General features: G+C 40.8%; 2 protein-coding genes across 4 annotated transcripts; both read right to left on the bottom strand.

The window, feature by feature from the left end:
- Nucleotides 1–2,787: 2,787 nt before the first annotated feature.
- Nucleotides 2,788–3,932, bottom strand: LOC306642856 (acyl-protein thioesterase 1-like). The gene has a single exon (XM_079108670.1). The coding sequence runs from the start codon at nt 3,836–3,838 to the stop codon at nt 3,146–3,148; it is 693 nt and encodes a 230-aa protein (XP_078964796.1). The 5' UTR covers nt 3,839–3,932; the 3' UTR covers nt 2,788–3,145.
- Nucleotides 3,933–7,762: 3,830 nt separating this feature from the next.
- Nucleotides 7,763–15,619, bottom strand: LOC306642791 (intelectin-1a-like). Of its 3 annotated transcripts, none has more exons than XM_079108605.1 (8): nt 15,516–15,619; nt 15,265–15,328; nt 13,626–13,724; nt 12,514–12,641; nt 11,923–12,081; nt 11,450–11,570; nt 10,278–10,381; nt 7,763–8,027 (listed from the first exon to the last, which is right to left on the bottom strand). In XM_079108605.1, the coding sequence occupies exons 2-8, from the start codon at nt 15,320–15,322 to the stop codon at nt 7,875–7,877; spliced, it is 822 nt and encodes a 273-aa protein (XP_078964731.1). In that variant the 5' UTR covers nt 15,323–15,328; nt 15,516–15,619; the 3' UTR covers nt 7,763–7,874. The 3 variants fall into 3 exon arrangements, with proteins under 3 accessions (XP_078964731.1, XP_078964729.1, XP_078964730.1); XM_079108603.1 differs by having other exon boundaries at nt 12,394–12,641; XM_079108604.1 differs by lacking the exon at nt 15,516–15,619 and having other exon boundaries at nt 12,394–12,641; nt 15,265–15,338.
- Nucleotides 15,620–21,178: the final 5,559 nt, after the last annotated feature.

Raw genomic sequence — 21,178 nt, forward strand, 5'->3', positions numbered from 1 at the left:
ACTCCATTGTGTATATATACCATATTTTCTTTATCCATTGATCTATTGACGGACACCCAGGCTGGTTCCATAGTTTGGCTATTGTGAATTGTGCTGCTATAAACACAGGCATGCATGTGTTGCTATAATATGCTGACTTCAGTTCTTCAGGATAAATACCGAGGGGTCGTACAGCTGGGTCACATAGCAGTTCCATGCATAGTCTATTGAGGAAATTCCATATTGATTTGCATAGTGGTTGTACTAATTTACAATCCCACCAATACTGTAAAAGTTTTCCTTTTTCTCCACATCCTTTTCAGCATTTTTTGTTTTTTAAACCTTGAGTCGCTTTCTTACAAGCAGTCAGTGGTTCAGTGGAGCAGAGCTAACACAGCTATAGAGATAGTCCTAGCAGTGAAGACTGCCCTGGGTCACAGTGGATGTCTCTGTGTGGTACAGAACCTTCAGCCAAGTGAAAAATCAAAATATGAGATCTGTTATCATTTGTACTGTGTCCCCAAAAAGATGAGGCAGTCCCAATCCCCAGTACTTCAGAATATGGCCTTATTTGGAAGTAGGCTTTTTCACATGAAGAAGATGATGTCTTTAAGGTTGGTCCTAACCCAATATATCCACAATCTTTATAAAAACAGGAAATTTAGTATAGACCCATGTGAATATGAAAGCAGAAATAAGGGAGACACTCCTACAAGTCAAGGAATGACAAACATTTCCAGCTAACTGCCAGAAGCCAGGAGAGAACAGAATCTTCCCACAGCCTTCAGGTGGAACCAACCCTGTTGCCACCTTGATCTCAGACCTCGAGAACTGTGAGACAATACATTTTGTCACTTAGGCTATCCACTTTGTGGTACTTTGCTGTAGCATCTCTATCAAATTAACTTAAGGCCCTAACTAAAGAAATTTTAGAATAGTGGCTCTCAAAGTGTGGCTGCCAGACCGGCTGCATCACTCAGGAACTTGCCAGAAATGCAATTCTCACCCTATGTTTTCTGAAGCAAAAACTCGAAGGGCCAGCTCCAGCCTTGTGTTTTAACCAGCCCTCCAGATCAGTCTGATACATACTCAAGTTTGAGAACCACCTGTCTGAGAAAATTCCATGTTCCTTAGCTGTTGGAAGGACTCTAGAAAATAAGAATCTGAAATTGCTGGAGTTGGACGTAGATTTATTTGTAGTTTTTCCCGTGTTTTATGGCAGTAAAATGCACAAAACATAAAATTGACCATCATGACCATTTTTTTTTTCAGAATTAAATTTTATTTCACATTTATAGAAACTGTGAAAAACACCAACATTTTCCCACATTACAGCACAACATTTCAACAGAATATTTCTTGCCATAAATAAGATCTTACTGATTTATATAACTGAAATTAACAGTTTATGTTCTTCAAGTTAAAGTAAGAATGACTTAGTAAATGATTGTTTAAAATTTTCAAATCCAGACATAAACATATGGCTTCATTAACATCCTATATTGACCATTACTAAATTATTTCCATTATCAATTAGCACCCATTTGTAAAGATGCATTCTTAACATTGTTTTGGTCAGTGGGAATACAGAAGAAAAATGAACAGTGCAGAAATATTAAGCATACATTTTTGTGATGTACTATACTGTGTGGGTACTACACCATACATATAGGGGTCTGATTCATCCTTATTTCCTATAAATTTGTTTTCAAATAATTTTTACCAATAATCTGGAAATTCTGATGCTATATAACCAAAGGATTGCTCTTTTTTTTTGGGGGGGGGGGGGAGGGTAGTAGGAATTGAACCCAGGGGTGCTTTAGCACTGAGATACCTCCCCAGCCCCTCTTATTTTTTATTTTGAGACAGGGTCTTGCTAAACTGCTTGGGGCCTTGAGAAGTTGCTGAGGTTGGCCTTGTCAATTGTGATCTTCCTGCTTCAGCCTCCTGAGTTACTGGGTTTACAGGAATGTGCCACTGCACTGGCTCTGCAATTTTTATGTTTGCACAGAAACACTAATTTTAAAAATCATCTGACTAAAGTAAAAATTTCAAATAAGTGCACTGGCTGATAAAGCAACTTTTTATAATGGATAGCTCATTTTCTGTAGTAGTTGGTTTCAAACACATGTATAGAAAAAGTAAATTTAAACTGTATGCTAAAAGACCCAATCATTTTAGAAATCAGTTTTTTAGAGTAGTCTTAAATATTTCAGAACATACCAAAATATGACCTAATTATTCTCAGTTGTTTACAGAAAAAATAAAACTATAGAATTATTCTTATTACGTGAATTTGAATATCCTAATAACTAATAGGTCTAAATTTGGATTAAGATATAATTTTTTGAAATATGTAGTGCAGGAAGTTTAAGTAATGTTTGATTTCTTTTAAAGCATACATAGATTTTAAATATCATATGTCAGTGATTCAGAATGTCAAATTACAGTATGTATCAACAGTAGGTACAGATATTGTAGTAGCAATATCTGGTCTACTACTGAAGGACAATCAAGAAAGAAAGAACTTTTTTTTCTTGAGAGAAGAAAAGAATATTAAATAGAAATGATATCAGGGAAAAGAACAGCCTGGTCCCCTAAGTAAAAGGGCCATTAACTGAAAAGAGCAATACTATTCTCTGTTGACACTTAAAAAGCATTATCCCTATTATCAGGAATAATGTAACACCATCTAATCTTATGTATTACCATCATTATGTATATATGAATATGTATATTAAAAAATACAGATATTGCATGGTGACTAAGCAATTTTGGAATAAATCCATAGACCAAGTCACAGCTTAACTGCTCATTTATACTGAAACAAATTTTTGTCAAGCATACTAGTAATTTTAAAATGATATGATAAAAAATTTGGTTGTAGTATTTTATTTTGCTGAATTACATTTAAGAAAAAGCAGCTAGCTGCTTCACTTATTTTAATACTAGTATATTCTGGATCATCTTATACAAATACATGTATAGAAACTTAAAAGGTCATAAATTTCCCATGAGGAGACATTATTTAGTCTGTATCATTGGTGTGTATCTGCAAAACATTTGAACACTGCAAACTTTAGAAGTTTTAAGATTGAGCATGGGAAAGGTTTGTACTCTACTACAACGATGCTGGTGTACTTCTACACAAGGCCTCTTAGTGATGTCAATCAACCAGAGGTAGGAGTTTATCAATGAATTGCTTAACATCCGTCATTTCCTGTCGACATGAACAGTGCATCATGCCTTCATAGATCTTGAAGGTTACATTTGCTGGATTTACCAAAGTCTTTAGTTTTTCAACAGTAAGAGAACCAAACATTAGGGGAACTAAAGGATCACAATCTCCCTGGCACTGAAGAACAGAAATATCTCTATTAGGACCACTGATAGGATGCTGTGGGAATGAAGCCCGGAGTGGAAGCCAACAACTGAGTGCAGTGACACCGGCCAGTTTCTGCTGCATGGTGAGAGCAGTGTACAAAGACAAGGCTCCTCCCTGAGAAAATCCTCCCAAGATAATTCTGTTAGAAGGAATGCCATTCTTCACCTCTTGATCTATCAAAGCTTTTACACTTTCTGCTGCTTGTTTAATTCCAGGCTCATCCTCCTGAGAATCTGGTGAAAGTCCAATAATATCAAACCAAGAAGGCATAGCCATTTTCATATTCAATGTAACAGGCATAATTGGCGCATGCGGGCAGATATATTTGATATGTGAACTTCTGATACCTGCAAAAGCTTCTGCCCATCCGTGCCCAATATCTCCCAATCCATGAAGGAAAATAACCGCAGCAGTGGCCTTCCGGGCGGCAGGAACGACGGAGGGCAACGGAGCAGACATGTTATTGCCGCACATCCACCGGCTCGGCGGACAGTGCTTCGGAAGCGGAAAGCACAACGGGCTCCCGGCCCCGGCCCAAGGGCGTGCGAGCGGCGAGTCCCGGCCCGCAAATCCCCACCGGGCGCGCTCATCATGACCATTTTTAAGCACAGAGTTCAGGGGCATTGAAGTACATTCATATTTTGCACAACCATCACCACCATTCGTTTCCAGAACTCTTTTAACCTTGCAAAGCTGAAACTCTGTAGGCATTTGTCATAGTTTAAATATTAGGTGTCCCCCAAAAGCTCATGTGAGAGACAATGCAAGAAAGTTTAGAAGTGAGAAGTTTGGGTTATGAGAGCCCTAACCTAACCAATGTGTTCACCCCCTGGTAGGGTGTCTGGAGGCTGGAGGAGGTGGATCATTGGGGTGTGCCTTCAAGGTATATATTTTGTCCTTGCTGAGGAGAGCTCTCACTCTGCTCCATGGTGGCCACATTCTGAGGCTCTTTCCTTAACCACATTCTTATGCCATGATGTTCTGCCTCACCTCAAGTCCTGGGGAATAGTGTCAGCCTTCTGTGAATGAAGAACTCTGAAACCATGAGTCCCAAATAAACTTTTCTTCCTCTAAAATTTTTCTTGTCAGGTATTTTGTTCACAGCAATAAAAAAGCTGACTAAAACACCATTAAATGATAACTCCCCATTCTCCACTTTCCCAACCCCAGGCAACTATTCTATTTTTGTCTCCATAGATTTAACTATAGATACCTCAGAAGGTGAAATCATACAGTATTCATCTTTTTCTGACTGGCTTATTTCACTTAGCTTAATGTTCCTAAGATTCATCCATATTGTATTATGAACCAGAATTTCATTCCTTTTTAAGACTGAATAATTTTTCATTGCATGTATAGATCACATTTTGCTTAAGTGTCAGTGAAAAAATATGCTGCTTCCATGTTTTAACTATGCTGCTCTGAATATGGATGAACAAATATCTCTTCAAGAATCTGCCTCCAATTCTTTTGAATATAGACCTAGAAGTGAAATTGCTGAATCACATGGTATTCTATACTTAATTTTTTTTTTTTTTTTTTTTTTTTTTTGGTACCAGGGATTGAACCCAGGGGCACTTAACCACTAAACTATATCCCCCAGTCCCTTTTTTATTTTTTGAGACAGGGTCTCACTAAGTTGCTAAGGGCTTTGCTAAGTTACTGAGGCTGGCTTTGAACTTGTGATCCTCTGCCTCAGGCTCCTGAGCCGCTGGGATTACAGGTATGCGCCACTGTGCCCAGTCTTTGTTTAATTTTGTGCATGTGTATGGTTCTGGGAATTGAACCCAGACTTTACCACTGAGCTACATTCCCAGTCCTTTTTATTTTTTTTATTATAGGACAAAGTCTTTGGAATTGCCCAAACTGGCCTTGAACTTGCAATCCTCCTACCTCTGCCTCCCAAATTGCTGAGAATACAGGCTTGCTCCACCGTGTTTGATCTATGTTTAATTTGGGGGGACCTCTAAACTCTTTTCTAGTATCTATACATTTTACTTTCCCACAATGCACAAGGATTCCAGTGTCTCCACATCATGGCCAATACTTGTTATTTTCTGCTTTTGTTTTTATAGTAACCATCTTAATGGTATGAAGTGGTATCTCATTAGAGTTTTGGTTTGCATTTCCCTAATAATTAGTGATACTTAGCACCTTTTCATGTGCTTATTGGCCATTTGTATTTCTTCTCTGGAGAAATGTCTATTTGAGTCTTTTGCTCATTTTTGAACTGAGTACTTTGGAGTTTTATTGTTGAATTTTAGGAGTTCTGTTTAAATTCTTAATCACTTACCAGACATGATTTGCAAATGTTTTCTCCCTTTCTATGGTTGGTTTTGCTCTGTTGATAGAGTTTTCAGATCGTGTGTGCATGTGTGTGTGTGTGTGTGTGTGTGTGTGTGTACATTATTTGTGGGGAAAGTGTACAAGGGATTGAACCAAGGGCACTCGACCACTGAGCAATATCCCCATTTTTATTTTTAATTTTGACATAGGGCCTCACTAAGTTGCTGAGAATGGACTTAAACTTGTGATCCTCCTGCCTCAGCCTCCCAAGTTGCTTGGATTACAGGCATGCCCTGCTAGATGCACAAAATTTTTAATTCTCACGAAGGCTGATTTGTCCATTCTTTCTTTGTTGCCTGTGCCATTTGTGTCAAGTCTGAGAAATAATTGCCAAACTCACTAGTATGAAGATTTTGACCTATTTTGATGTAAGAGTTTTATAGTTGTAGGGCTTACGTTTAGGTTATAGATCCATTTTGAGCTGATTTTTGTGTGTAGTGTTAGGTAAGGGTCCAGCTTCATTCTTTGGCATGTGGATATCCACTTTTCCCAGCACCATTTGTCAAAGAAAGAAAGAGAGAGAGAGAGAGAGAGAGAGAGAGAGAGAGAGAGAGAGAGAGAGAGAGAGAAAGAGAGAGAGAGAGAGAGAGAAAGAAAGAAGAGAGAGAAAGAAAGAAAGAAAGAAAGAAAGAAAGAAGAGAGAGAAAGAAAGAGAGAAAGAAAGAACTCATTTTCTATTGAGTGGTCCTGGGAGCCTTGTTCAAAATCATTTGACCATAATGTTAGGGCTAATTTCTGAACCCTCTAATCTATTCCATTAATCTCTATGCCTGTCTTTATGCTAGGAGCACATCGTTTTGATTACTATAGCTTTGTAGTACATTTTGAAACCAGGATGTGTGGACTTTGTAATTAATTGCCAATAGTAATTAAACTATTTTCATGAATTCTATAAGCCACTCTAGCAAAATATTAAACCCAAGAAGGATGTCTTCTAGCCAGAGAGGAATAATTGACACATAGAATAGGGGAGAACAGGAAGGGCTGGTTATAATCATAGTTTCAACTTGGAAGAAAACACAATAAAATTTCTAACATTTAATCGAGGGCTTGTACTGATGTCATCCCATCTTACCTGCACTAATAACAGTGAGAATGATTTGGTCACTTGGCTCCTTTTGAACAAGATCCTGAAGATATGATCCCAGGAGGGTTAGCCACTACCCTAGAAGAGTCATCATCATAGGCCTGCCAGGCCATCCTTCCCCAAGGAGAATACCCAACCACCAAGGCTATAATATACCAGATATGAATATTAGGCATCTCTTCCTTCTTTGTTGCACCCCCGAACCCCCACAAAAAAGAATATTTTCTTCTTTAGAAGTTTCCAGTTGAGGATACAGTCCATATGGGTAAGTTCAGAAGGAATAGGATAAAAGTCCTCCTCCCTGCCCTTTATTCCTCTGGCTATTTTTAAGGGTTACCTGAAGGGAGTTGGGGGATGATATATTCCCCTATCAGGATTCCTAAGCCCTAACATTCCAAGGGCAAAAGTGGTTGAGTAGAATCATTCAGAACAATAGACAGTCTTTTGAAATCTCTTAGAATTCATAAAAACCCTTATGGTTTGAATATGAGGTATCCCCCAAAAGATCCTGTGTTAATTCAAGAGTATTCAGAAGTGAAATAACTGGATTGTGAACACTGTAACCTAATCATCCATCCTAATTTGAATAAACTGGCTGGGTAGTAACTGTAGGCAGGTGGGGCATGGCTGGAGGAGGTGGGTCACTGGGGGCATGTCCTAGAAGGCTTCTTCTTTCCTGATGGTCCTCTCTCTCTCTCTCTCTCTCTCTCTCTCTCTCTCTCTCTCTCTCTCTCTCTCTCTCTACTTCCTTGCTGCCATGAGTGGAGTAACTTCTCTCTACCACACTCTCCACCATGATGTTCTACCTCACCTTGGGCCCAGGGCAATGTACTGAAGCTCTGAAACACCAGCCAAAATAAACTTTCTTTCCTCTAAGTTATTCTCATCAGATATTTTGGTCACAGTGACGCAAAGCCAACTAACACAAACATCAATCCCTAAATTAATATGATTTATTCTAATATGATTTATTCTTCTTTCCTCTGCTGCTAACATTTTAGCTACAGGGCAAGTGTTTCACCAAGCTTGGGACCCCATCATTGGGACAAGAGTTCTGGGTCCCATAGTAGGAAGTTCTCAACGGTAGAAGAGAAACACAACTGCCTCCGTTATCTCCCGGCTGCTGCTGTAAGAAACATGAGCTCCATATCCATTCCAATCAAAAGCAGAGAAGTCTCCACAAGGCAGGGGATCACTCTCTGGGAAGTATCCTCCTCCACCAATGCAGTGCTAGGAAACAAAGAGAGGAGGAGGTGGCAATGAGAGCTCTGCTGGTGAGCCCAAAGACCTTAATGGTCAAATACAGAGGAATCTTTGGTTCTCATCCATTCTCCATGGACAGTGTTGATCTAGTTCTCTCATAAAAACTTCTCAACCCTTAGCTTTAGTGATACACCATCTCCTCTTGACTTTTGTTCAACTTTTCTGGACATTTGTCCTTGGATTCCCTGGCCAGACTTCCTTCATGAATTTCTTAAATGCTACTCCCTAGGAGAGACACTTCTTCCCCTCCCTTATAGATTGTCTGATCCTCTTTGGCTACAGTTACTGATGGCCCCCAAAGCTCTGTCTCTAGTCCATTTGTTTCTTGGACTGCAGACTCAAACTCTATCACTGGGATCTCTCTGCAGGCACTTCAAGCTCCACCCAACCAAAACACAGTCAATCACACCCAGACATCATTTAACAATGGGGATACTTTCTGAGAAACATATCATTGGGCAATTTTGTCATTGTGTGAACATGATAGTGTATTTACACAAACTGAGATGACCATGATGTCACAAGGTAATATAATCTCCTGGGACCTCTGTCATATTTGCAGTCTGTCATTGATCAAAATATTGTTATGCAGTAGTGTATGACTGCATGTCCTTCACTGACCCCCAAACCATTCATCATCCAGACACCTTGACTTAATAAAAGATGTTCCCTTACCCAAATGAAAACCATGAGGTTATTCTAGACTTCTCTTTCCATCATCTGTGTTCAACTGATCATAAATTTTAAATCTTTGGAATTCATCCCTGTGGGCTCTACCCGACTTCAGGCCTTCATCTGGACTATTGGAACCAACTCAGTACTGATTTCCTGGTCCTTAATGTCGCCCCCCTAGAGTCTGTCACCACTGTGCTACCAGCATAACTGTCACAAAGATGATCAAGTCAATCTTCCCTTTAAAGCACTTTATTGGCTCCCATCACCTACAAAATGAAGTTCAAAATCTTTGGTGTGATGGGAGGTCTCTTCCTATACAGTTGCTGTCTCTACCCCACATACATCTCATGCACCAAAACTGCAAAACAGCTTGCTGCCCCCTCAATGCCAAATGCTCTCTGAAGCACTGAAGATTCTGTACCCATTATTCATTCAACCTAAACTGCACTGATACCTCATAAATTTCTAACTATCCATCCATCTCTCAAGACTCAGCACAGAAGTCACCTTCCTGCAATCACTTCCTTGACATCCCCATCAGAGTTAGGTGTTCTTGTAGCCCCAAATTATTTGTTGTTGTTGTTTTGTTTTGTTTTTTCATATTTTTGGAGCTGATAGTTGAACCATGCCTCACACATGCTAGGCAAGCACTCAACCTCTGTGCTACGCTCCCACCTCCCTGGTTTATATTTCTATGATACCTTGGATTCATTAGATAGTAATTTCATCTTTCTGTGAATGTCTGTCCTGTTAGATGATGAACAAAGAGCTCTTTGTGTCCCCTGTACTTATGCAGTGTAGGTGCCCAGTGCAACCTTAACTAGGTAATGAACAGGTGCATGTGCACACTACATTACACACGCCTTAAGCCATGGCTTAAAGGAGCCATAGGAGCCAGGTCGTCACAACGAGACCTGCTCCTTTAGTGTCCCCATACTTAAAATTCCCCATCATGACCCCAAGGTTCTCCTGGACAGTGAAGCTGCCTCGTCCTTCTCTGGCAATCATTCCACATGGTGACCTCTGGACAGAGAAAGTACCTGTGGCAGGGAGCTGGGATGGCCTGAGCGAGGTCTAGCAGTATATGTCTGGGACTTTCCTGGTAACCTCTCAACACATGATGCATCCATGCAATCCCTGGGCAGGGTTGGGCAGGCCAAGTTTGACTTTGAAAGCTTAACCAGGTGGAGAATAACAACACTTCATGTTTCTCAAGCACTCTCAGCTTCAAAAACATCCATGGGATGTCCCTGAACATAATCCTCACCCTAACTCCAGGTAACAGAATGTTTTCTCCCAAAGACTGAGCATACAACAATCAATGGTGCATTTGAAACCTCAACCCCTGATTTTGGTCCTAAGGACGTCTGTGCTTGTACAGGAGGTTTCACAGCCCTGGTCCCTGAGACTCAGCAAGGAGAAAGGGCAGTCATGCTCCCACACACATACACATGCTCGCACCACACTCAACACCAACATACACACACACACACACAGAGTCAACCTCTCTCGCAAGCCCCTTTGGTCCTCACAAAGACTCACAAATTCAGTGTTGCATCCGGTGACCTTCATTCCAGCACACAAGGCATTGGCTGCTCCCTCATTATTAAATACTCTGAACTGGATAAATCCTGCAGTGAATTCCACTGAAAATGAGATGCAGGAAACAGCACTCAGGGAGAATGCCAGAAATAGCTTCCTTTAGGCCAACCCAGAGAGTACTGATGCCAGTCTGAGGTTTGAGAGTGGAGCCCAGCACTACTTTGGTTAATGACTGGTGCATCCCAGTCCCAAACTTGACCAAAAGGAACATTTTCCCACCCACAGAAGTCAAGAACTGGTTCTCAGAGAGGGCCCCTGTTCTACCAAAGCTCATATAGAGAAATTCAACAATATTGGGAAATCACAAATATTTCAAGGCTTTTTGCAGCAATTAGTTTTTCTTGTTTCTCTCTCTCTCTCTCTCTCTCTCTCTCTCTCTCTCTCTCTCTCTCTCTCTCTCTCTCTCTCTCTCTCTCTCTCTCTCTCTTTGAGATTTTGAGATAGGCTCTCACTAAATTGTTCAAGCTGACCTACACATACCACAATGTCTGGCTTCTCTTTTATTTTAAATTCCCAAATCCTAGATGTATTTACAACAGCTTTGAATTTTTAGAATAGGCTCAGCCTCTACAAAGTGATGACACTGAACTTAGAGTCACAATAAACAAATATCTACCACTCACAATAGAAATAAAATTGTCTCATCATTTGGTTCATTGTTCTGCCCTTTACACATGAATCTGGTCTGGGCTTAATACGTTGCTGAGGAGTTGATAATGGGGTTGCTAGGAATAGAGTCTGGAGCCAAATTTCCCCAGTCCATATGCTGACTCTCCTGCCTATGCACTGTGACCTCAGGTGTGTTCCTGAAGCTCTTAGTGCTTCAGTTTTCTGATCCATAAAGTGAGGTTAATAATAATCCTCAAGGCCAGTTGTGCAAATTAAATGTGACAATACATGTAATATTCATAGAAGAGAACCAGGCTGTAGTAATAAATAACCTCTCCCTATCATAACTGAATTTATCCTCTTTGCTATGAAGAATTCAAGGAGCATTAAAAACTCAGACTGGGGCTGGGGAGATAGCTCAGTTGGTAGAGTGCTCGCTCTCGCAAGCACAAGGCCCTGGGTTTGATCCCTAGCACCACAAAAAAAAAAAAAAAAAAACTCACACTGGCCATAGGGTGAGTAATAAGATGCAGTTTTCTGAGCATCGCTGAAATCATAGACCACAGGTATTGCTGAACCATTGTCAGTCCAACACTTTCCTATTCCATATTTCACTGGGTATTTCTATAGGAACAAAAAAAAAATCATTGAATAAGTACAATAGCTTTGATTTTAGGGGGTTGCTATCATTCATAAAGAGGAAACAATGTTTCCTCAGTAGCTGAGATTATTTCTAAACCAGTCAAAATATGAATCTTTCCTTTTTACTATGCTTCTCCAATAGCCCAAGCCAAATCTCCTCCCCTGAATCTCTTATCTTTTCTGGTTCAGAATTTCTAAGGAAAGTGAAACAGAAGCCATCGGTAAATGAGGATTAGGGGACATGAAAGGCACATGGAAACATGCTTCTTGCTCAACCTCAACCTGTTTCTTTCTATATTCATGAAAACCAGCCCCAACCAGCAGTCCTGTGTACCTGGTAGAGGCCAAACAGATTATGTTCCAGATGCTGGAAGAAGCCAGTTATGGTGCGGTACCTCAGCAGAGAGCTGTTCCGCCAATTCTGCATGGGGCTGTTGTTGGGCACATGCCAGATGCCCAGGTCCTGGGCCTGGATGTCATAGTAGCCAGGGTTCTGGAAAAGCAACCAATATTGAGACTGACCAGCTCAGAAGGTTCCACAAGGGCAAAAGGTGTACATGGGCTCCCTCAGCTGAGCTGATAGCTCTGGGCTCCAGGTGGACAGATGACCAGCCATGCTCACACACCCCTTCCAGATCATGTCTCCCAACACCTAATAGTCATGTGGGGAAGGAGCTGGGATGCAAGATGTGTAACTATGTCTCTCTTCTGCTCCAGTCCTATGTCCACAACCCAACTCCCAACCCTCCCTCCTGCTATGACCCAGCCACACTCAGGTCCTCACTATTTCCCAAGTAGCACCCACCTTATAGTCGTCGCTGGTGGCCGCCTCTGCAGACCCAAAGGTGTTGTAATTGGCCCAGTTGCCGTCCCCCTCCAGGTAGTCTGCTCTGTTGCCCTGCTGACTGGACCACCGATCACCCACTGTGCACTTCCCAGGCATGCTGTTCTCGTGCACACTGGCCACCAGGGTCCAGCCGCCACCCGCGGAGGTCATGTCACAGAAGGTCTGGTAGATGACACCATTCTTGGCCCGGAGGAAATACAGGCCATCTGTAGAGAGAACCAGCCAGAGCCTCCCTGTGTGTGAGCTCATGGTCCATCTCAGCCCCGTGACCAGGACAGCTCTGGGGACTAGACACCTGACCTAAGGGCTCTTCTCCTAAGTTCTATCACTTTGCATCCCTGGGTGTATGTATCCCCGAATTCAGAAGATGACACCCCACCAATTAAGGCAGAACACAGAATTATCCAAGCTCTCAGCAACTTCTTCACTGACTTATGCACAGAATTTTCTAGCAGTTCCACTTTTCTAGATCTAGCAGTTCCACTTCTAGGATACACTCAAAGAATTAAAAACAGGAACTCAAACAGAAATTTGTACACTTAACATTTATTGTAGCATTAGTCACAAGACACAAAAGACAGAAAAAACCCAAGTGTTCAACAGAAGAATGGATAAATAAAATATTGAGTGTATATATACATACACATCATACACAATAGATAGCATATATTGACATATATATCTATGCAGAATGGATAAAAAGAAATTAATTATTTATGCTTAATGAAAACATTATGCTTCATGAAATAAGCCAGATGCAAAAGTACAGTTACCTTATGTTTCTACCTATATGAGGTAACAAAAATAGGAAAATTTATAGGGACAGAAAGTAGAAAAGAAGTTACCAGGACCTTAGGGAAGGGAGAATTCAGATTCATTCTTAATAAGTATAGAGTTTCTTTTTGGGGTAATGAAATTTTCTTGAGATGAATAGTGGTGGTGGGTGCAGTAGCACAAGCCTATAATCCCAGCAACTGGGAAGGCTGAGGCAGAAGGATCACAAGTTCGAAGACAGACTCAGCAACTTAGAGAGACCTTGTCTCAATAAAAAGCAGGGAGAGGTGAATGTAGCTTAGTGGTAAAGTTCCCCAGGTTCAATCCACAGTACCAAAAATATTTTAAATAAGCTAAAGAAAAAAAAAAAAAAGAATTTCCCAGAGGACAAAATCCTGACAGGAATCGTTACTTACCATCTGCCCTAAGGTACTTCTCTTTAATTTCTTTGCAGCTTCTAGGCAGAGGTGCAGACAATAAAGACCAGGTCCATTTCTTGGGAACAGTACTGACCACTGCTAGAGAATATGAAGAGTTTCATTCTCTTTGCTGGTTTGACACAAAACCCAGCCTTCCCTTGACACTAATCCCAAACTCATTCCATCACTCGCTGCCTGGGTTGGAAGGCCCTGAGCTATCTAGTGTCATCCATTCAGCCCATCTGAGCCAGCATCCAGCACGGATTTAACTTACCTCCCTCCACACAACCTCCTGCTGTGCCAAGTCCTGACATGGGCACCTGACATTCAAAGAAAATAAACACCCCCCAGGAACTTACCTCTAGAGGGAGCTGCCAAAAAACAACAGAAAATGTTATTAAAAGGAATGAAGCATAAGCTCAGGAAAACAAAAGAAAGACTGAGATGAGAATAGAGAAGTCTGAATGGAGCCAGGGGACCGTTTTGGTTTGGATGACTTAGTCACAGAGGCTTTCTACTTCGTTGACACTATAGTGTATTCTGAGAGAACAGACATGATTTATCAGTTGGAAGAAAGAAAAGAGAATTCAAGGCAAGGAGAACAACATGTCCAAAGACCTGGATAAAAGAATAAAGCAAAGTCCAACCTGAAGAAATGCAGGTAGCTAAATATGGTTGAGACAGAGTGTGAGGTTGGCAGTGCTGAGACTCTAGCCAAGAGACCCACAGGGGCGTACAATGATGAACCTCGTATATGAGTTTCAACTTTGCAAACAGTCTAAAAGTCTGGGGGGATGGAAGCAGTCACAAGCTTTGGAGTCAGAGGTATTCAGGCCTAAGTAGCTCAAGCTTCCAAGTGGAGAGTCCTTGGATTCTACTTAACATACCTGAGTCTCAGTTTCCTCATGCCTAAGATGAAGATAATAAATAGTGTTTTTGTGGAAGATCAAGTGAAATAATATTTAGAAACACGCTTTTCTCAGCCAGGCATGGTGGTACACTCCTGTGATTCAGTGAGTCACGAGGCTGAGGTAGGAGGATCACAAATTCAAGATCAGCCTGGGCAACTTGGGAGACCCTATCTCAAAATAAAAAATAATAAAACATGCTGATGCTGTGGCTCAGTGGTTCAGAGCCCCTGGGTTAAATCCCCAGTACTGAGAAAAGAAACAGTCTTTTCTATTTAAAAATAATAATAATAAATAAATAACAGCAAAAATAAATACAGATTGTAAAATGCCATTGCTATTCTTGTTGTAGAGAAGACTATAAAAAGAACGATCACAGGATACAAGAGCATACCACACAATTACTGTGGAAATCCCAAGGTCAAGGCAGGGCATGGTAGTGGAAAGTGGCAAGGAGAGGACAGGATTCTACTAGGGGCCCCTCAGGGCCACACAGAGACAAGAACCAGACCGAGGATATGTCTTAGCAATACTCTCACTGCTAGAGACCAGTTCCCTCAAGAAGCCAGAAATCAGCACTCAGACTACATCCAAGCTGGCCTCTGTGCATGTCAAAGACATCATCTCTGGCTCAGGAGAGACCCCCATCCTGGAAGCAACGCTGCCTAGTTCTGTTTTCTTTGTACTCTTGTGTACAAGTCGGCTGAGAACATGACAGTGAGACTCACCAGCACTGCACCCTCTGGTGGCCACAATCAGAAACAGCAGGAAGCCCAGTTGGGTCATGGTGGTCTAAAACAAAAAAAAAGCAAGATGAAAGTCACTATCTTGATTATGTTTTTTTCTTTATCCCTGTCCTCACTCCTGTCTAATTCTACAAAGACTCAAAGGTCCCCTTGCCTCTTTTCTTTTTTAACTCCACACATCTCTGGGAACTAAACCAGACCTGAGCTGAGACCTAAGGGCTCCCCAAACTCACAGAAAGCAAACTCCATCAACAAAGGACCAGGAATTGAAGTTGCCAGCTGAGTGGAGCCTGGAGCTTTCTCTGCAGAGGTTCCTAATGAGAGGTGAAGTGTTGAGCCCTTTATGGAAAGAGTACAGGGGGCACAGCCAAGGTCTCCAGACTCCTGCTTCCTTGGCATGATGCCCAAAGAGGTGAGGCCTCTGGTTTTTATAGGAAAGATATACAGGACAAATATTAGAGGAATTAGCACGACAAATATTAGAGGTCATCTACTAGCATTGTTCCTAAATTTGCAGATTTCATGCACTTGTGTGTTTTCCAAAAAGACAATAGAGGAGACTAGTGAGAGTTGATGTTGATTTTGAGTTTTTGTTTGTGCCTTTTTTCCTGCTAAGTAAAAACTTCCTCTCAAATTAAACATCTATAATCATCATCATTTTATAACAAAAGGAAACTTTAAGAACAAAATATGAAAGGTATCATTTCACATAAACATATATTTAGCTTGAATAAATGGAGCTTCAGGCAAAGTTTTGCTATTTTGTCCAAAATGTCTTATTTTACCATAAACTACCCAAACTTTACTACATACTGCATTTTGGATTAAACCAGTAAAAATCATCTTTGATGTTTTAAACCTCCTATATCATTTCTGTCCCAATGTTATCCAAATTCCATCAGCTTGTCATAGAAGTGATCATCTCCTCCCAGGGACACCACATCCCTAATACATAACTTCATTATAGCACTGATAACATTGCAACTGATAGGAATAGATTGTGAATCTGTCTTTGATTAAGCTAGTATTTTTATCTTTGTAAGTCCAAAGTATACATTTGCACAAAATACTCAGAGATACTGATAAAATAAAATAAAACAGTGCTCATGAAGGAAGACCCACTTCTACCCCTCTTTCCTCTTTGCCCTGCCTACAGGGTAACAGCAATCTCCTGCTCAGCATTATCACCAGCCTCAGATCCCTCATAAAGCCCAATGTCATCAAAAAGAGAAACAAGAAGTTCACTCAGCTCTTATTCAGGCTGATATGTCAAAATTAAGCATAACTGATAGAAACCCAGAGATATCAACAACTCAGTACAGAGAAGATTCAAGGGCCAGAGTTTGATTCCCAACATTGGTTATGGGAGCAACAGGAAAGTAAAGCCCATGCTAACCAGTGGCTTCTGGAAGTTCCTGGTCCCCAATATCAAGGAGCTGGAAATACTGCTGATGTGCAACAAGTCTTATTGTGCTGAGATTGCTCACAATATGTTCTCCAAGAACCTCAAAGCCATCATGAAAAAAGAAACCCAGCTGGCCCTCAGAGTCACCAGTTCCAATGCCAGGCTGCACAGTGGAGAAAATAAATAAGAGATTCATGTGCATATTTTATGTGTACTTAAATAAAATCATAAAAACTGCATATGTGCACCCAAGCAAAATATATACTTCTTTTAGTACTTTTTCTTATTAATTCTCAAATGTATTTTTCCATATTTTGACATCTTTAGTATCATTATACATCCTGTCCTTAGTAGTACACACATCACAGAACAGTCCACAATTGATTGATTGAACCTAAGAGTCTAGGAAAATGGTAGACCTGTTGGAGGGACATTATCCTTTCTAACCACCAGCATCCAATCAGTGACTGTGTTTCTCTGATTGTACCTCCTACTTCCTCTGAAATCTGTTCCCCATGCCACCTCCTCCAAATCCCTCTGCCCTTGACACTTGTTTATTTAAGATCTCAATCATTTGGAATACATTCAATGGTGACTAATAGAAACCCATCTCAAAGTAGCTTCAACAAAAATTTAAATTTATCACGTCATGAAGAAATCTATAAAGAGGGTAAGATCCAGGCTTCATTGATTCATTAGCTTCCACTTCTTCATACTGAGTTCAAGATGGCGACTGGTATTTCAGGCATTATCTACAAGACAAGGGAGGAGGGATCATCTTATCCCATGGCTCCTTTTCAGGAGAAAGCAAGCTTTCTAATGTCTCACTGACTAGAGATCAGTCACATGTTGCACTAGTTCCACAGGGCTTCCTTAAAAATGATCAGATTGGTGCCCCGAACAATGCAAACCTGTTTTCTCACAGTTCTGGAGACTAGATGTGAAAGGTACACATGCCCAGTTCTAGTTCCTTCTGTGGTCTGGTTCCTTAGGAGGCCTCTCTCCTTAGCTTGTAGTAGCCACCTTTCTGTGTATTTACTTGTTCTGATCATTGTGTGCATGTCCATCCCCGGTGTCTCTCTTTGGTTCCAAATTTCCTCTTCCTAGAAGTAGAGCAGCAATATTGGATTAGAATCCATCCCAATTACCTCATTTTACTTAATTGCCTCTCTAAAGACCCTCTCTTCAAATGCAATCGCATTCCGACTCAACATATGAAATTGACAACATAAGTCAGCCCAAACACACACACATTCCTGAAGCAATCTCTGGTCAGTGTATAGAACTGTCCAGATCGCCCAAAACCATTCATCTGGCTTTGTGATTCATACTGGTGAGCCACATAACAAGGCTTTCTCTGGCCTCTATTTCAAACCTCTTCCGTCTCTAGTGGTGGCCCACCTCAATCCCCTCTCCACACTTGTGCCAACAAGAATCCTTGTAAAACACAAACCATCCCTACAATCCCATTAAAAATATCCTTGTGAGCGTGGCGAACTCCAGCCCTCAGGCAGCTTCAGGGACCAGGACAGGGAAGCCAGGGACTTCCCCAAGCAGCTCAGCTCCCTCCGGCAGGAGGCGCCTTTCCAGGCTAGCTTCTTGGAGCAGACCACCCAATGAGAGCCTTTCTACACAGAGCCAGCCACAAGTCCCAGAGCAAGCGGAGAGTTCTGACCCACAGGCAGCCTCTGGGACCAGGGCAGGGCAGCCAGACACTTCTCCAGACAGCTCTGCACCCTCCAGCCACAGGATCTTTCCATGGGGCGATCCAAGATGGTGGACTAGAGGGTGACTGCATCTCCTGTCACTCAGAAACCCAGGATTCAAGAAGGGGAGGCATTGAGAGACTCGGACTAAAATAGAGCAACGGGGTGAGTCTCCCCCACCGGGTGAAGCTCAGCCTGGGCGGCAGACCTGGATAGGGGCGGCTTACCAGAGCAGGGCGGGGCAGCTAGAGTCTTCCCCAGGTAGCCCTGCTCCCTCCGGCGGTGGGCTCCTCCCACACAGCCAGCTTCTCGGAGCAGACCACCCAGTGAGAGCCTTTCCGCACAGAGCCAGCTCCAAGCCCTGGGACCAGTAGCGGGCTAGGGGCAGCTTTCTTCGGAAGCACTGCATTATCAAGTTACTCCAAGACTTCAGGTTACTGAAGGCTGGGAAGTGATACACTGGAAATCTACAGGGACACTATAAGCCAATAGAGGAAATCTGCAATATCACAGAGTCCCACTGACATCTGACCAATATGAGAAAATAAGGGAAGAAAATGTCCCAAACAATCCGAGATACTATATCAACAAAACCCAATAACAGCACAGCAGAAGAAATGTCAGAAAGGGAGTTCAGAATGTACATAATTAAAACAATCAGGGGAGCAAACAAGGAGATGAAAGAGCAAATGCAGGCACTGAAGAAGGAGATGAAAGAGCAAATGCAGGCATTAAATGATCGCACCAATCAACAGTTAAAAGAGCAAATATGGGAAGCAAGAGAAAATTTCAATAAAGAGTTAGAGATACTGAAAAAAAAAACCAAACAGAAATCCTTGAAATGAAGGAAACAATAAACCAAGTTAAAAACTCCATAGAAAGCATAACCAATAGGACAGAACACCTGGAAGACAGAACCTCAGACATTGAAGACAAAATATTTAATCTTGAAAACAAAGTTGACCAAACAGAGAAGATGGTAAGAAATCATGAACAGAATCTACAGGAATTATGTGAATATCAAGAAAAGGCCAAATTTAAGAATTATTGGGATTGAGGAAGGCTTAGAGAAACAAACCAAAGGAATGAACAATCTATTCAATGAAATAATATCAGAAAATTTCCCAAATCTGAAGAATGAAATGGAAAACCAAGTACAAGAGGCTTATAGGACTCCAAATATACAAAATTACAACAGACCCACACCAAGGCACATTATAATGAAAATACCTAACATACAAAATAAAGACAGAATTTTAAAGGCCACGAGAGAAAAGAATCAAATTACATTCAGGGGGAAAAAGAATATCAGCAGATTTTTCAATCCAGACCCTAAAAGATAGAAGGGCCTGGAACAACACACCAAGCCCTGAAAGAAAACGGATGCCAACCAAGAATCTTATACCCAGCAAAACTTACTTTCAGATTTGACGATGAGATAAGATCCTTCCATGATAAACAAAAGCTAAAGGAATTTACAAAAAGAAAGCCGGCATTATAGAACATTCTCAGCAAAATATTTCATGAGGAAGAGATGAAAAACAACAATGCAAATCAGCAACGGGAGGAACTAGAGTAAGGAATAGCCAAATAAAGGAGAAACCAAATCATGTCAAAAAACAAAAATGAAAAAAAATAAAATAAAAAAAAATAAAAAAATTAAAAAATGAGTCAAATGACTGGGAATACAAATCATATCACAATAATAACCCTGAATGTTAATGGCCTGAACTCATCAATCAAAAGACATAGACTGGCAGATTGGATTAAAAAGAAAAATCCAACAATATGCTGCCTGCAAGAGACTCATCTCATAGAAAGAGATACCCATAGACTAAAGGTCAAAGGATGGGAAAAAACATACCATGCACATGGACACAGCAAAAAAGCTGGAGTATCCATCCTCATTTCAGATAATGTGGACTTCAAGCCAAAACTAGTCAGAAGGAATAAAGAAGGACATTACATACTGCTTAAGGGAAGCATAAATCAGCAAGACATAACAATCATAAATATCTATGCCCCGAACATTGGCTCATCCATGAACGTCAAACAAATCCTTCTCAATTCCAGAAATCAAATAGACCACAACACAAAAATACTAGGCGATTTTAACACATCTCTCTCACTGCTGGATAGATCGTCCAAACAAAAATTGAATAAAGAAACCATAGATCTCAATAACACAATCAACAATTTAGACTTAACTGACTTATATAGAATATACCATCCAACAAAGAACGAATCCTCAGCAGCACATGGATCCTTCTCTAAAATAGACGATATTCTATGCCACAAAGCTACTGTTAGCAAATACAAGAAGATAGAGATACTACCTTGTACTCTATCAGATCATAATGGATTGAAATTAGAAATAAATGACAGAATAAAAAACAGAAACTTCTCCAATACCTGGAGATTAAATAATACACTATTATATGATGAATGGATAACAGAAGACATCAGGAGGGAAATAAAAAAATTCTTAGAAGTAAAAGAGAACAAAGACACATATATCAAAATCTCTGGGACACTATGAAAGCAGTACTTAGAGGATGATTTATTTCATGGGGCGCATTCAACAAAAGAAGTAGAAATCAACAAATAAACGACTTAACACTACAGCTCAAAGCCCTAGAAAAAGAAGAGCAGACCAACACCAAAAGTAGTAGAAGACAGGAAATAGTTAAAATCAGAGCCAAAATCAACGAAATTGAAACAAAAGAAATAATCGGAAAAATTAACAAAATAAATAGTTGGTTTTTTGAAATAATAAACAAAATTG

This window comes from Sciurus vulgaris, assembly GCF_902686455.1.
Source record: "Sciurus vulgaris genome assembly, chromosome: 1".
NCBI classification, from domain to species: domain Eukaryota; kingdom Metazoa; phylum Chordata; class Mammalia; order Rodentia; family Sciuridae; genus Sciurus; species Sciurus vulgaris.

Bases quoted from the DNA above. Each gene is read 5' to 3' on its own strand.
- LOC306642856 (XM_079108670.1), bottom strand. From the start codon at position 3,838: ATGTGCGGCAATAACATGTCTGCTCCGTTGCCCTCCGTCGTTCCTGCC.
- LOC306642791 (XM_079108603.1), bottom strand. From the start codon at position 15,322: ATGACCCAACTGGGCTTCCTGCTGTTTCTGATTGTGGCCACCAGAGGG. The intron at 13,725-15,264 runs GTGAGTCTCACT...ATTCTCTAGCAG, and splicing joins CACCAGAGGGTGCAGTGCTG to TGGTCAGTACTGTTCCCAAG. The intron at 8,028-10,277 runs GTGAGTCTTTGT...TTTGTTTCCTAG, and splicing joins CCGGATGCAACACTGAATTT to CACTGCATTGGTGGAGGAGG.